A 14,337-nucleotide genomic window follows, 5' to 3' on the forward strand; every position below is an offset into this window, starting at 1 on the left:
AGAACAGTTCCTGGTGGCCAGATACCAGGACCCGCACAGGCACGCGCCGCAGGCACAAGCACTGAGCACGGAACCCCAGACCTCGAGCCCGAGCAGCGGCCCCGCAGCTCCCCGTCCCGCCGCGCCGACACGGACCTGCGGCATCGCTGACATCCCGCCTGACTGACCACCGGGCCCAGGAGGCCCACACCGCGCCGGCGCCCGGCCGCACTCACCTCCGCCCTCCATCGCGAGATCTCCGGTAGTTTTGAAAAAAGGAAGTGGACTCTACCATCTTCTCGGAGCCGGGGTGGGAAGGAGGGAGAAAATAATGCTCTAAGTAAGTGAGCTCCTCGTTGGGAACCACTGTCAAGAAATAGTCAATTTTATAGCTTTAATAAATGTTGAACTTCTATCTACTCCTGGCTTGTGGGTTCTCAAGTTCCCGTCCGTGTCTTCCAACTTCCCCCCACAGCTTCCTGGATGATAGAAGTTTCCGAAGGCCGCTGATTCCAGAAGGTACTGTCCGGCGTTAAACTAGTCTCTAGTGAGAAATAAGTCTCAGGCGTCCTGTACTGCGCATGCGCGAGCTTTTGCGCCCGCCCGCGAGAGCAGAGTGTGTTCTTGCTTCCGCGGTAGCTTCCGCCGGTTGCGGGAGAGTAACTGCTGTGGCTGCATCATGGCGTCCGTGGGGACCCTCGCCTTCGATGAATATGGCCGCCCTTTCCTCATCATCAAGGATCAGGACCGCAAGTCTCGTCTTATGGGACTTGAGGCCCTCAAGGTAACGGGACAGGGACGCACTGGCGGTGGGATGAGGGGACGCGGCCGAAGCCAGTGGCTCTGCGCCTGCGCCACTTCACAGTGGTTCTGCCACGTGCTCCTGGGGAAGGTTCGAGGGAGCCCCTCTGGTCTCCAGACCTGCACCTCACGCCTCGGGCCCGGGAAAAGCCAGCGTATAAGCCCTTAGTCCCATTTGGGGGTTAAAGTGGCCCGCAGGCGCCCTTCAGAGTTGGGTGGGGCGGCCTGAATTCACAGGCGTTGAAGGCGCGTCCCCGCTGGTTTCTCCAGCCTGCAGTCCTTCCGAACAGCGTTTTCAGCAGTAAGATGCAGCGGTGGTATTCTCAGGTCACCTGGCCGGTTAGGACTCTGATTCTTAACCCTCAGGCGGTGTCCCTACAACAGCCTCAAAGGAAATGAGGTTCATTTTCTTTGTCGCTTCCTAAAGGCTTAGGCATTTACAGCGTATTTCATTTTTGAGTCCCTTTATGCATGGCGTATTTCTGGACGTGGGGTCGTAAAAATTTAAAAACGTACCCCTTTAAGGAAGAAAATACTACTGCAGGAGTGAAAAGTTGTCACCAGTAACCATAATACAAGATTGTGTGCGACCAGAATCACCAGTTATGGCAGGGGGTGCAGGTAAAAGTTGGAGGGTGTCCTTCAGGCGTTGGAGAGAGGATTGATTGGCTTTTGATCAGGGATGGAGTTATGTTTTGAACGGGAGAGAGCTAGCTCCTAGGAAGAGGAAACAGCGAACGCAAGGACCGGGGCAGGAGAACGCATGGCATGTTGTAGAAGACAGCACTTTGGTTTTAACAGCACAGTCTACTTTAAGTTACAGTGGCTCCCAAAACGTGGAAGTTCTTGCATGTCGCGCAATCGAGATGTTATCCTCAGGGATGGGAGGGGAGCCATGGAAGGGGATTTGAATAGAATCACAATTTAAGTAGAACTAAACTTGGGGAGGTAGCATCTGGGATGGAATCCATGACGTTGCTGTGTATGGACCGTGTCACCAGGTCTGAGGCGTCTCTGTTTGCTTAGTTTCTTGGGGTTTTACTTAAATTAAGAAGCAGTACAGTTCTACTCCAGGCTGTTTGTTTGACTTAGGACAAGTTACACAACCCAGTGGGGGCAATACACCCCCATCGAGCTGAGGACCAGAGTTAAACGGGGTAACGTAAGGAGTGGCCCCCCAGTCTTTGATCCGTGGTAGATGCTCACATCACTTGTGTTACGTATTCGATTCCATTTTTCACTTCAGAGAAAGTAACAGCCAGTACCTGCACCCAAAATACCAGTATAACAGAAGGTCCAGGTTATTTTGCACCTGCCACATCTGATGTAGTCCTCGCACTCTGAGACAGGTACTATTTTATGGAATAGGGAACTTGACCCCAGAGCAGTTAAGGGATTGCTTGAGGTCCCAGAGCTAGTACAGAACAGGACCACGGTTCAAGCCCACCTCTGTCTGACTCCGCAGCCAGTGGTCTAAAGCCCACTTCTCAGCCTCGGCGCTGTTGATATTTGGGGCTGAATCCTTCTCCGTTGTGGGGTCTGTCCCGTTCAGAATGTTTAGCAGCATCTCTGGCCTCTACCCACTGTGGTCCCCTCCCTGACTGTGGCAACCAGAGGTGTCTCCAGGCATTGCCAAATATCTCCTGGGGGGCAGTATCACCCCTGGTTAAGAATATATATACCACCTCCCTGTGGTTTTTATCCTATAAAAATTCCATTGTGCAGACCTATCAGTCAAGGTGTATTTTGAGGATTACCAGTATTTTCACAAACCTGGTGAACTTTGTGTGTTTTGTTACCTGTTAGATGGGGTGACAAGGGTAGGCTTCACAGCACATGTGCGTTTGAACTGCTTGGAGACTTGGTCAGGATTTTGATGGGCGGAGGTGCTTCAGGGATCAGAGGGCCTGCTGGGGCGCAGGCGCAGGCTGTCCTCGCTGGAAGGGAGCAGGTCTCAGACTGTGGAGGGCCTTGAAGAACAGCTGGAGCTTTCGGACGTGAGGGTGGAGGTACTGGGGAGTCATTGAAGGGCTGGGGACTGGAAAGTAACATGTTTGAGAGAAGTGGATGGCTTAGCTGGATGGAGGAGGAACGCGAAGCATCGGTGAGGTAAGAGACCAGGAACTCTGTAAGGTGCGATGGGTCAGGGTTAGGTTGGTGACGGCAGGAATAGGAAGACGGAACCAGACAAATGAGTGTAGTCATGCGTGGAGGGAGGAGAGGATGCATTCAGGCTTCTGTTGTTTTCAGCATTGGCCGCCTTGTGGGCTGTGTACTGGCTGGACCACCTGAGAGAGGAGCGTGCAGTAACCATAGTGTGACAGTTCAGGGTGCTGTGTGTTGACAGCCAGACTCTTCCCATGACGTTAGCATTGCACAGTGGTCTTGCAAGCCCTGTCAGGTCAGACCGTCTATGCTCTGGGCTGTAAAATGGGCCCGTAGAACCTGCCTCATAGATGTGTTGAGGATTAAAGAGAGAACACAGAGCACTTGGTTCTGTTCTTTTACATAAGAATTGTCTTCTAACACTAGCAGTTGGGAAGTGGTCACAGTTAGATATGGACCTGTCTGCTGCTACTTCTAGAGAATGGAAAATATGTCATAAGTGATTTTTATAACCATCAGCTGTATGTTCTTAACTCTTAAAATTATATGTAACTTGAATATTGGCTTTTTCTGTTTCATTTAGTCTCATATAATGGCAGCAAAGGCTGTAGCAAATACAATGAAAACATCACTTGGACCAAATGGTAAGAGACTAACATTCTCTGTTTTTTAACAAAAGTCATAAATCATAAATAGTCAATACGTTATCTTTGCCGAAAGTTAGGAAATGAAGGGAGGCATCCTCCCCCCTAATATGGCCAAACGTTTTTGGTGTATTCCAGACCTTAAACACGGTTGCAGTCATAATGCGCATACAATTTTAGATTAGATGTTTTATCCACTTAACATAATTACCATTAGCATTTTCTAAATCATAGCTGTTGTCTTTTGTGACATTATATTTTGTGATGACTGTTACATTTTGTGATGCTCCATAATTTTTTTACCATTTCTCTAGTTTTAGCCATTTTAACTTGTTTCCAGTGTTTTGCGTTAGATTAGCCAATCTAAAAAGGTCTTCATGGAGATATCCCTTTATGTATGTTGAATTATTTATTTATAATAAATTCTTAGATAGGAACTGGGTCAAGAGGTCAAAGCCATTTTAAACATTGGTGTCTTTTAGGGCTCGATAAGATGATGGTGGATAAGGATGGCGACGTGACCGTAACTAACGACGGTGCCACCATCTTAAGCATGATGGATGTCGATCATCAGATCGCCAAGCTGATGGTCGAACTGTCCAAATCACAGGATGATGAAATTGGAGATGGAACAACAGGAGTGGTTGGTAAGAAAAGGCAAAATATCCTTTCTCATTTAAGAGGTGTTATTTAATATTACAGGCCTAACACGCCTGCTGAGAATGTTTATTCTGAATTAAATCATGAGGAGACAGTCGGACAAATCCAAATGGACATGATACAAGACAAGTGGCCCAGACTCTTCAAAACTGTCTCTGTCATAAAAGAACAAGAAGGGGGTGGGGAGTTGAGTTAGGCAATTATTCTAGATTAAAGGAGCTAAAGAGAAATGACAACCAGCTGTAATGTGTAAAACTTGGTTGGATGCCTGATTTTTTTTTTCCCCTAGCTGTGAAGAATGTTTGGGACGTATGGGGTCATTTGTGAGTCATGTATTAGAGTAGTATCTTATCGATGTTAAGGTTCCTGAGTATGACAGTTGTGTTACAGTGATGCAGGAGAATGACCTTTTCCTTAGGAGCTGTGTTGAAGTATTTAGGGGTGACATGTCTGATTTCTGCAACTAATTTCACATAGTTGAAAAGAAAAGGCATACATCTGTAGAGAAAACAAATGCGACAAAATGTTATTAATGAGTAAACTAGCGTTCGTTTACTGTCTTGAAATTTTTTCTGAAGGTTTGAATTTTTTAAAAGTGTGGGAGGATTGATGAGATGAATATCTTTAATGTTACTTTTTCTGTATTTGAAATTTGAATTAATTTATTCCGCAAGTATTTCAAATATTCATTGGGTACTGAGCACTGTTCTGGATGTGCTTGAAATGCAGCAGCATTAAAACAAACTCCTCATCTTTGTGATGCTGAAATGAGAGGGGAAGGCAAGGTTGGGGGAGGATAATAAACAAATTCTGTAATCCTTTTATCGCCAACATAAATGTCCCTGAACAGAAATCCCTGGTCCAGGACACATAAGAAGTTTTTTTCCCTTTATAAAAGTATTTGCGATTTATGTTCTTTACATTCTTTCTGTATATCACCAAGAATTGAACATTCATCTGTAAGAGATACCTGTTAGGACTTTGTTAGAACCGAAGCAGAATTAGATTAGATGACGTCAGCCTCTAAGACGCTTCCAGCTTAATTCTGGAACCTTCATATTTCCAGCAGCAGCATCTAATTTGTTTTGAGTTTTAGCGATTTCCTGAGCCAGGTGTGTGCTGTCTCGTCCGCAGTCCTGGCTGGTGCCCTGTTGGAAGAGGCCGAGCAGCTGCTGGACCGCGGCATTCACCCCATCAGGATCGCCGATGGCTACGAGCAGGCCGCCCGCATCGCTATCGAGTACCTGGACAAGATCAGCGATAGTGTCCTCGTCGACATGAAGGACACCGAGCCCCTGATCCAGACCGCGAAGACCACGCTGGGCTCCAAAGTGTGCGTGTACAGTACAGCGTCGCCGGGCGCGTTCACAGAGTGGGCACAGTTTGTGTGCTTGTTCAGAAAGGCAACTGAGAATTATCATTGATGGTTTCCTGTTGATTTAATGAGCTGCTTTCTATTTGTGTTGTTATTTTGGTTTACTTTGTCTTTACTGCAAATGTAGACGGGCATTTTGTGTTTTAGTTGGAAGCTGAATTTCCAGGTTTGGTTATTAAGGCCTCTTGACAGTATTTGGAAACTATAGAGTTCTTTAATTTGGCAGGATAAGATGGGTTAGAAAAAGGTCCTACTAGTGGGATGTATTAATTTTTCATTAACACTTCTTTCTACCATTTCTTTGCTAGGAAGCCTTTTAGTGGGGAGGTTCTGCTTTTTATTCATTCAACAAGCAAGTTAATGATCCAGAATTTTGATTTAGTATGAAGGGGCAGTCTTGAAGTTTGACTTAAGCTGGAAGTGACTTACGTTTGTAACATTTACATAGTACTGACTGTTTGCCAGTCCTGCTGCCAAGTCTTGGGGACTCAAGACACAGTCATTGCCCCAGAGACTCAAAGCAGCGTCAGCCCCAGGACACACTTACTTTGAACAACGGTAGAGACTCGTGGGCTCTTGTAAAAATGTAGCATAAAAATCCAGTGTAAGGTGCCTTATTATGCTGTTTTTCTTATCCATATCAATTTGAGAAATTTTTTAATTTGTGCCAAGAAGGAAGACATGGTCTCAACTTAGAGGTCAGGGGAAGTACTACAAAAATGTCTGCTGCCTTCTGCCTTGGGGGAAAGGCATCCACTGCAGCACTGTGTTAAAGCAGAGGAATCTTCGGTGATGCCAGCTGTCCCCTTGTTGCAGGTCTGAGCTGAGACAGCTCCAGGGCAAGGGTGACTACCCAGGGCGGCCTCTGTCACAAGTACAGCATTGTTTTTCTCCTGGAAAGCAGGCATTACCCTTTCTTGAAATGCACAAATCGTGTGTTATTATTGCTTTCTAAGTTGACCCTGCTTTATTTGCAAGTCTTTATAAAACCCCAGTATGTGTAGGTCTTTACTATAGAAAATGTTCAAATGGATTAACGAGGGCCAGATATCCTCAACATAAAGCAAAACGTTGTATATCAGTTACTTAGGTTACACGGTATTTTTAGTTTCATGGTTATCTGTTCTAGGTGACCTAAGATTTCAGGCACTGTATTTCAAGTACTAGAGTTCCCTTGTGGTTTCTCCAGAATCAAATTAAAATTACTGAGCAGTCTTTTCAGATGTTTCAAAACTTTCAGAAAAGATAACGTCCCCCTTCTGTAACTGATGTGGTCAGGCCTTTCTCATTAAGAGCTGCACCTCCTGTGGATGAGATTGGCTTCTCCTTGGTGGTTTCATAGCTTTCCCATTCTGTTTTGGACTTCAGAATGTTAATAGTATTAAAAAGTGGCAGTCTTCGTAAATTTTTGGTTCTTGCCGTACTTCAGTGGTCTCTTATGTATATTCATAATGGAAGGAAATAGTAAATTTCAGTTATTGTTAGTGAAAATAAAGATGGAATGTTTTTCCCATCCCAGTTTATGATTCCCATTGGGATCCCTGCATCCCAGGTTATGAATCCCTGCTCCAGATGGTTGAAAGTGAAGGTCGTGGTGGCATTCTTTTCGTACAGTATCTGTGGGTCGCAGTATGCTGTGTCGTATGAGTTACCACATCACATGTTGTGCTCTGGCTGCAGTCAGTGTTCAGTGAACGTGAAAGGTTTGTTCCATGTGTTTCAGGGTTAACAGCTGTCACCGACAAATGGCCGAGATTGCCGTGAACGCCGTCCTCACTGTGGCCGACATGCAGCGCAGAGACGTTGACTTTGAGCTCATCAAAGTAGAAGGCAAAGTGGGCGGGAGGCTGGAGGACACCAAGCTGATCAAGGGCGTGATCGTGGACAAGGATTTCAGTCACCCGCAGATGCCCAAAGTGAGTCAGCGCCTGCTGCAGCCTCAGCCTTTTCCCTCCTTAGCCCCCTGGTTGGTTCATACGTTTCTGTCTCTCGCTGTAGCAAGTGGAAGATGCTAAGATTGCCATCCTCACGTGTCCATTTGAACCGCCGAAACCAAAGACGAAGCATAAGCTGGATGTGACGTCTGTAGAAGATTTTAAAGCCCTTCAGAAATATGAAAAGGAGAAGTTTGAGGAGATGATTCGGCAGGTAAGTCTTACCGTGGCTCTTGGTGAAATTTAAAACTTTGAAAGGATGCAGTTAGCTCCAGGTAGTAAATACATGTGATGCTAATCTGTATTAATCTTGATACTTTATGTGGCTACAAATAAGGTATTAAAGTATAGGCTTTTTTCCTTTATTTTTTTTTTTTTGAATCTTATTTTTTGTATATATAAACTTATTTATCTTTGGCTGCGTTGGGTCTTCGTTGCTCTGCGCATGGGCTTTCTCTAGTTGCGGCGAGCGGGGGCTACTCTTCGTCGCGGTGCGCGGGCTTCTCATTGCGGTGGCTTCTCTTGTTGCGGAGCGTGGGCTCTAGGTGCGTGGGCTTCAGTAGTTGTAGCACACAGGCTGTAGCGCGCAGGCTCAGCAGTTGTGGTGCACGGGCTTAGTTGCTCCGCAGCATGTGGGATCCTCCCAGACCGGGGCTCGAACCCGTGTCCCCTGCATTGGCAGGCGGATTCTTAACCACTGCGCCACCAGGGAAGCCCCTCCTTTACTTTTAAATTATCAAATGGATAAACATTCACAGTGAGAAAAAAATCAAATGGCACAGAATGGCGTAAGGGGGCAAGTCTTAAAATGGTAACGTGTCTGGGGCGCATGAACGACTCGGCCTGGGTACGTGGAGCTGCACTTGTGATTTTACGTGCTTGTTCTCCTGGACACACCTGAGCTAGTGTGTGCCAGGTTTGAACAATTGTAGTGTGGCTTACCACATGTTTGAGACTTCCGAGTAAAACTTTTAGACAGAAGAGTTACTGAGTAACCGAAATCAAACCAGAGTGCAGTCGTAGTCATCCCAGTTCATTGCTTAAGTGAGTCAAGAGTATTATTTTATAAATACTTTCTCTCTGTCTGTTAACGTTTTACACGTGCCTGCCCTCCGACGAAACGGTTCCTCTCTTGGGGACTCTGTCCTTGGGAGTTTAAAACACCAGCACTCAGGGATGCATGAACATGGGTCTCTATTGAAACGTTATCATAGCAAACAAACTAGAAGCTGTTCCAGTGTTTTTGAGGGGAGGGGGGAATAGTTGAGTTCATTTATGCTTTCATGGTATATTTCTCTGCTTAGTATATACCAGACACTGTTGTGGCACTGGATGTACGGCAGTAAACAAAGCAGAGCGCTTGCTCTTGGGGTGCAGAATAAGGGGAAAGCGGGTCGGGGGACTGTTACAGACACTGGTCAGAGGGCCTCTAAGGGCGTGGCATGTGGGCAGAGACCTCAGAGAAGTGAGAGCAGCATGTCTGGGTGAGGAGCATTCCAGGCTGCGGCGAGGTGGGAGTGGGCAGCATGTACAAAGGCCCTGAGGCTGGGAACAGCAGGCTGAGGGGTTGGGTATGCTGGCAGAGGGTTGTAAATGAGAGCCTGTTATCTGGGCTCTATCTAGGGTAGCCTTGGGAGTGCTGGCCGAGGTGCCCTGCAGGAGAAGAGGACAGGAAGCGAGATGCCGAGGGGGTCAGGTGGACCGTGTTGATAGGTGTGCAGGTTGCCAGGAATGCTAACAGGAGTGGTGATGGGGCTGGGTGCCAACACTGTCAGGAGTGAGAGTGTGACCCAAAGAGGGACACTGTGGGTGGCCGGGAGAGGCAAGGGCCCCTCCTGTTTGGAGCATGTGGGAGGGAAAATAGCCATTTGAGGAGGAGGCATGGGCACGTTGGTTTTTCAGGGGACAACCAGCGTGCGTTCACAGCAAGAATGGAAAGGAAACATTGCCAAGGAGTTTGGCGATGGGCTGAATTCCAGAGGGCCACTGGAAGGTTCCAGAGGGTCGGGGAAGTGGGGGAGGAGGTGGAGAGCCAGGTGGGTGGAGACAGGAGTGAAATGGCAGCTGTGGGACACGGCATAGTCGTCACCGCCCGGGGAGGGATTGACAGTACCGATCACTGCCGCTGTCCCGGGACGAGCCACTCAGCTGTTTGTGGGATTGGGGGCGGGGAAGGTCGTACTAGAATCAGGGTCACCTCTGTCGGCCTGTAAATTAGCCTGTATCTTGTCCCACGGAGGCTAGCCCACTCAAGTGCGAAAAGCAAGCTACAGAAAATTATATCGCAAGATTCAATTTTTGTTAAACACACACACGAATTAACTGCTTCATAGGTGTCTGTGGCAACACAGAGCTGTGGACCTTGGTTTCCCGGGGGCGGGGTTTTGGCCTTGTTGACGTGCCTCGTGTTGCTTCACTTGTTACAGTGGCGTTCACGTGAATTGCTAACGTTTAAAGCTTTGTTTAAAAATAAGGTGATTCCCGTTGATATGTGTTCAGTATTTAGAGTTTAGAGCTGACAGAAGGTAGACATTTGGATATTTCTTTTCTTCTCTTTTCTGTGCATTATTTTAATGCACCCACCTACCCACCTAGCGATGTTTCTCACCTTGTTTCAAACAGAAGAGCTCAAGGAGTACTTAACTTTTTATTAACATGATCGCGGCATTTCTTTCCCCAGATTAAAGAAACTGGCGCTAACCTAGCCATTTGCCAGTGGGGCTTTGACGACGAAGCAAATCATTTACTCCTTCAAAATAACCTGCCTGCGGTTCGTTGGGTCGGAGGCCCTGAAATCGAGGTAGGAGGCTCGCTGTGAAGAGATTGTGAACACGGGTTGAGCTTATGGTGCGTTTCTGTACGTGCGGCTGCAGTGACCTCGCTCCCCTGCGGTCAGCACACTGTGCCGGGGCTCCACAGATAAGAGGAGGGTGAGCTGGGAGAGAGGAGAACGCTAGACTCTTTGTCATCATTTTTATACGTGTTTCTGATGTTTCATGGCATTTGGAAACGCTTTCCCCTCTCTCCCTGGCTGTCTCGTAGGCGCTCTGAGGCAGGAGGACGGGCTGCCCACTTCGGTGTCAGCCACATCGGTACTGAGAGCCATTGCAGGCGTGGTCCGTAGCCTGGCACACGTGGCCTCGTGGCTGCTCGTGATGGGGACGGGTGGAGAGCTGAGGGCTGTGCACGGGGTCATGGCGCCGGGCCGCCCTGCAGCCTGACCAGGTCGCCCAGCTCTTCGGAAGCTTGTTCAGTGAGCTAGGCTTTCGGGGCGGACTTAGAAACCTTGGCCAGGCTGGGGCAGAGGTTCTACTGAACACGGTGCTCATGGGTCAAGTCTGGCTCCTCTGTGGTCCGATTTTGAGAGTCCCCGCTCACCAACCTGGTCTTCCTTCCTCCCGGCCCGCCGGTCAGCTGATCGCCATCGCCACGGGCGGCCGCATCGTCCCGAGGTTCTCAGAGCTCACGGCCGAGAAGCTGGGCTTTGCGGGTCTTGTGAAGGAGATTTCATTCGGGACCACTAAAGACAAGATGCTGGTCATCGAGCAGTGCAAGAACTCCAGAGCCGTCACCATTTTCATCAGAGGAGGAAATAAGATGGTGAGAACGCAGTTGTTGGTCCTCCATTTTTTCAGAATTTGGAACGTGATTTGGCTTTTCTCATAATGTATTTGACTGAGACACAGTTACCTTAAGAAAGATGACGGCATCTTTCTTAGAGAAGCAAGGACATGTCAGGAATTCCCTGGCGGTCCAGTGGTTAGGACTCGGTGCGTTCCCTGCCAGGGCCTGGGTTCAGTCCCTGGTCAGGGAACTAAGATCCTGCAAGCCATGCGGTGCGGCCAGGGAAAAAAAGGATATGTCACAACGTAAGATACTGAAGACCGTGTTCCACCGTTGGGTCTACGAGGCACACTTGCCTTTCCTCCGTCTCATAGGTACAAATGGGGAACCTGAGCGGTAACCATTGGCATGCTCTCCATTCACCAGGAATGGGTTTTTTGTGCATCGAGATGAGTAAGACTCATCGTAAGGGTATTTCTTTGTCGTTTTTGTCTGACCCCCTTCACTTGGGCATAGGTCCTGGAACGAGTCCCTGGCTACTGTGTATTTTGGTTTTTTTAAACTACATTATAGGGAAGGAAAGTAGAATAGATAGAAACCATCTGGCAAAGAACCTTCTGGCACCAGTCTTTTTAACCAAGGATTTTTACTGGGGATGAGGTAGGAATATTTCCAGTACCCGGCAAGCACTTAGATTAAACCCCAGGTGCACGGTATTCGGCTCTAAAGTGATTAGATTGTGATCACGTTAACTTAGGCAAAATTGTTTTCCCCAGATCATCGAGGAAGCCAAACGATCCCTTCACGATGCTCTGTGTGTCATCCGGAACCTCATCCGTGACAACCGCGTGGTGTACGGCGGAGGCGCTGCCGAGGTTGCCTGTGCTCTGGCCGTCAGCCAGGAGGCCGACAAGGTGAGTGAGCCCCGTCACAGACCGTCCAGCCTGTGCAGCAGGGGTGCTAGACCCCGGGCGTCCGACCTGTGTCGCTTCTCGCGCCCATGCACACGAGTGCGAGTTACCACAAACCAGCGTGTCTCAGCCTCTTTCAGACCTTGCAGCCTCAACAGCAAAATTTTGCACTCTTAATGTTACTTGAAATTCAGAATTAATCAGACGTCGTACCTGCAGGCACAGCAGGAAGGGCTGACTTGTTCCGACTTCTCATACATGTAGCTTCTCCCTCCTTATCCTGTAGTGACGTTTTCTAGGACGACCTGTCCTTAGAATTCTTTATGAGTTAGCTTTTCAAAGTACGCGGTTTAGTTATGTTTCCAAATAGCTGCTGGGTGGGCATTGGCCAAGTACGCTGACCGTAACCCTGTGCCCTTCCAGTGCCCGACCTTGGAGCAGTACGCCATGCGAGCCTTCGCCGACGCCCTGGAGGTCATCCCCATGGCCCTCGCCGAAAACAGCGGCATGAATCCCATCCAGACTATGACCGAAGTCCGAGCCAAACAAGTGAAGGAGATGAACCCTGCCCTCGGGATTGACTGCATGCACAGGGGGACAAACGGTGAGGCGCTGTCACCTCTCCGGGGCTGCGGCGCCACTTAACTCGAAGCATCGCGTGCTGCGTGTTGTCCTGTCTTTTTAAATACTTGAACACACTTCAGGGATCAGGTCCTGAATTTTAGAACATTTGACTTAATTACCTTGGGAATTGTTGGACTGCTGGTCTTAGCAACCTACAACTAATTTTAATAACAAAAAGCTGCAGTGCGGTGTTTATTCCAAAGGTGACTTCCGTTTTAGAAAATAATTTCCATCTTACCTTTTTTTACACAAATGTCTGTCGGCGTGGGTTCTGTATGACCTATAGGACAGCTCTGAAATTGACTTTCGGTTTACAGCTGATTCTGTGGTCGTGTCCCATAAATTCCCCGGTGTTTTATAAATGGGATGTACTGTAACTTCTGTAGCACTCGTGTAGTTGATCTGCTGAAAAGGTAGCGCGGCTTTAGCGTGCTGGCACGGTGGTCCTGGTGGTTCCCAGTGACTCCTGTGCTGATGGGGCCGTCTCGGGGGTGCTGAGTCAGTGCCGACCACAGAGTCTCCAGCAGTTGGCGTTCTGTTCTGTGCTATTTTTACTTAGCACTGGAGGTGTCTTCCGGTGTCTTCCCGCTGCTTCCAACAGCGCAGGGACTTGAGTAACAGCAGCAGCCCCTTGTCAGACACACGTTTCAGTTCCTTTCACTTGAATGCCCAGGTCTTCGCTGGAGTCACTTTACATTTCAGGCACGGTCGCGTCGGGCTTACTGTCAGTAAGTGGCGGCACTGGGTGCGTTGTGGGCTGAGGTGTCGCTGAGCGATCCCCCCTTCGGCAGGTCACTGAGAAACTCAGCCTGCGCTTGAGGTGGCTCTGTCCCCACAGCTCTCCGGTAATCAGGCTCGCATTCCAGAATGTCCTGGGAAGCAGTGGAATTACATTCTTCTGAAAGTATAACCGGGACTGGTGGCTTCCAAATTTGTGTTTCTTAAGTTTTACTCTGATTCCATAAATTGGAGCAAGGTATTAGTAATAAATATGTATGCTGTTTTATAGTAATTTATCTGTGTTTTTCAGATATGAAGCAACAACACGTCATAGAAACCTTGATTGGCAAAAAGCAACAGATCTCTCTTGCAACACAAGTGGTTAGAATGATTTTGAAGATTGATGACATCCGTAAGCCTGGAGAATCTGAAGAATAAAAAAAGAATTTAGAATAAAATGTAGAAGTAAGATCCACTACCATGATTAAATAAATGGGTGTCTTGTGATGCATCTACAGTTATTTATTACTATGTCCTTTATTAGACACTGTAGGTGCTATAACAACAGTAGCTGTTTGGTAGCAATAGTTTCACTTGTTCAGAGACATGAAACTGTAGAGATGTGATCTCACAGGGTTTTGTATTTGTTATTAAAGGGAACTCTTTAAACAGCCTTTATGTTCTGCTCTTCACATTAAGAAACGTTCACTGTAACATTCATCAAATGCCTTAATTGAAGGGGTTTGAGTTGATTTTTTTTTTCTTTTTTTTTCTTTTTTTTTTTAATAAGCTGTAGGACCTGTATTTAACAGCTTTAAATGTTCAGTTTGTTCTCAAGGTTTATTTTAACATTGAGGAATCATGGGCTTGGTCCTATTATTTAAATGCTGCATCTGTGTAAATGGGTGGATCTTTGACTGTAGAGACCCATCAGAGGAGAGTATCCACCAAACGATTGTGGGATGTCTTAACGTGCTTTTAGGTTACACCGACGTGTGCTAGGGAGTTATTACCGTGCT

The 14,337-nt window shown here is 47.6% G+C and overlaps 1 protein-coding gene across 1 annotated transcript; it reads left to right on the plus strand.

Moving 5' to 3' along the window:
* Positions 1-589: 589 nt before the first annotated feature.
* Positions 590-13,839, plus strand: CCT5 (chaperonin containing TCP1 subunit 5). Its single transcript, XM_061189122.1, has 11 exons — positions 590-763; positions 3,470-3,530; positions 4,013-4,177; positions 5,325-5,523; positions 7,289-7,481; positions 7,564-7,713; positions 10,180-10,299; positions 10,914-11,099; positions 11,840-11,977; positions 12,398-12,578; positions 13,629-13,839. Exons 1-11 carry the CDS (start codon positions 659-661, stop codon positions 13,754-13,756), a joined length of 1,626 nt encoding a protein of 541 aa, XP_061045105.1. The 5' UTR covers positions 590-658; the 3' UTR covers positions 13,757-13,839.
* Positions 13,840-14,337: the final 498 nt, after the last annotated feature.

Source organism: Eubalaena glacialis, chromosome 4, assembly GCF_028564815.1.
Source record: "Eubalaena glacialis isolate mEubGla1 chromosome 4, mEubGla1.1.hap2.+ XY, whole genome shotgun sequence".
Taxonomy (NCBI): domain Eukaryota; kingdom Metazoa; phylum Chordata; class Mammalia; order Artiodactyla; family Balaenidae; genus Eubalaena; species Eubalaena glacialis.

What these genes read in the sequence shown, in the direction of transcription:
- CCT5 (XM_061189122.1), top strand. Translation starts at nt 659, where the DNA reads ATGGCGTCCGTGGGGACCCTCGCCTTCGATGAATATGGCCGCCCTTTC. An exon ending in TGGAACAACAGGAGTGGTTG is followed by an intron (nt 4,178 to 5,324) that starts GTAAGAAAAGGC and finishes TCTCGTCCGCAG; the next exon opens with TCCTGGCTGGTGCCCTGTTG. An exon ending in TCAGCCAGGAGGCCGACAAG is followed by an intron (nt 11,978 to 12,397) that starts GTGAGTGAGCCC and finishes GTGCCCTTCCAG; the next exon opens with TGCCCGACCTTGGAGCAGTA.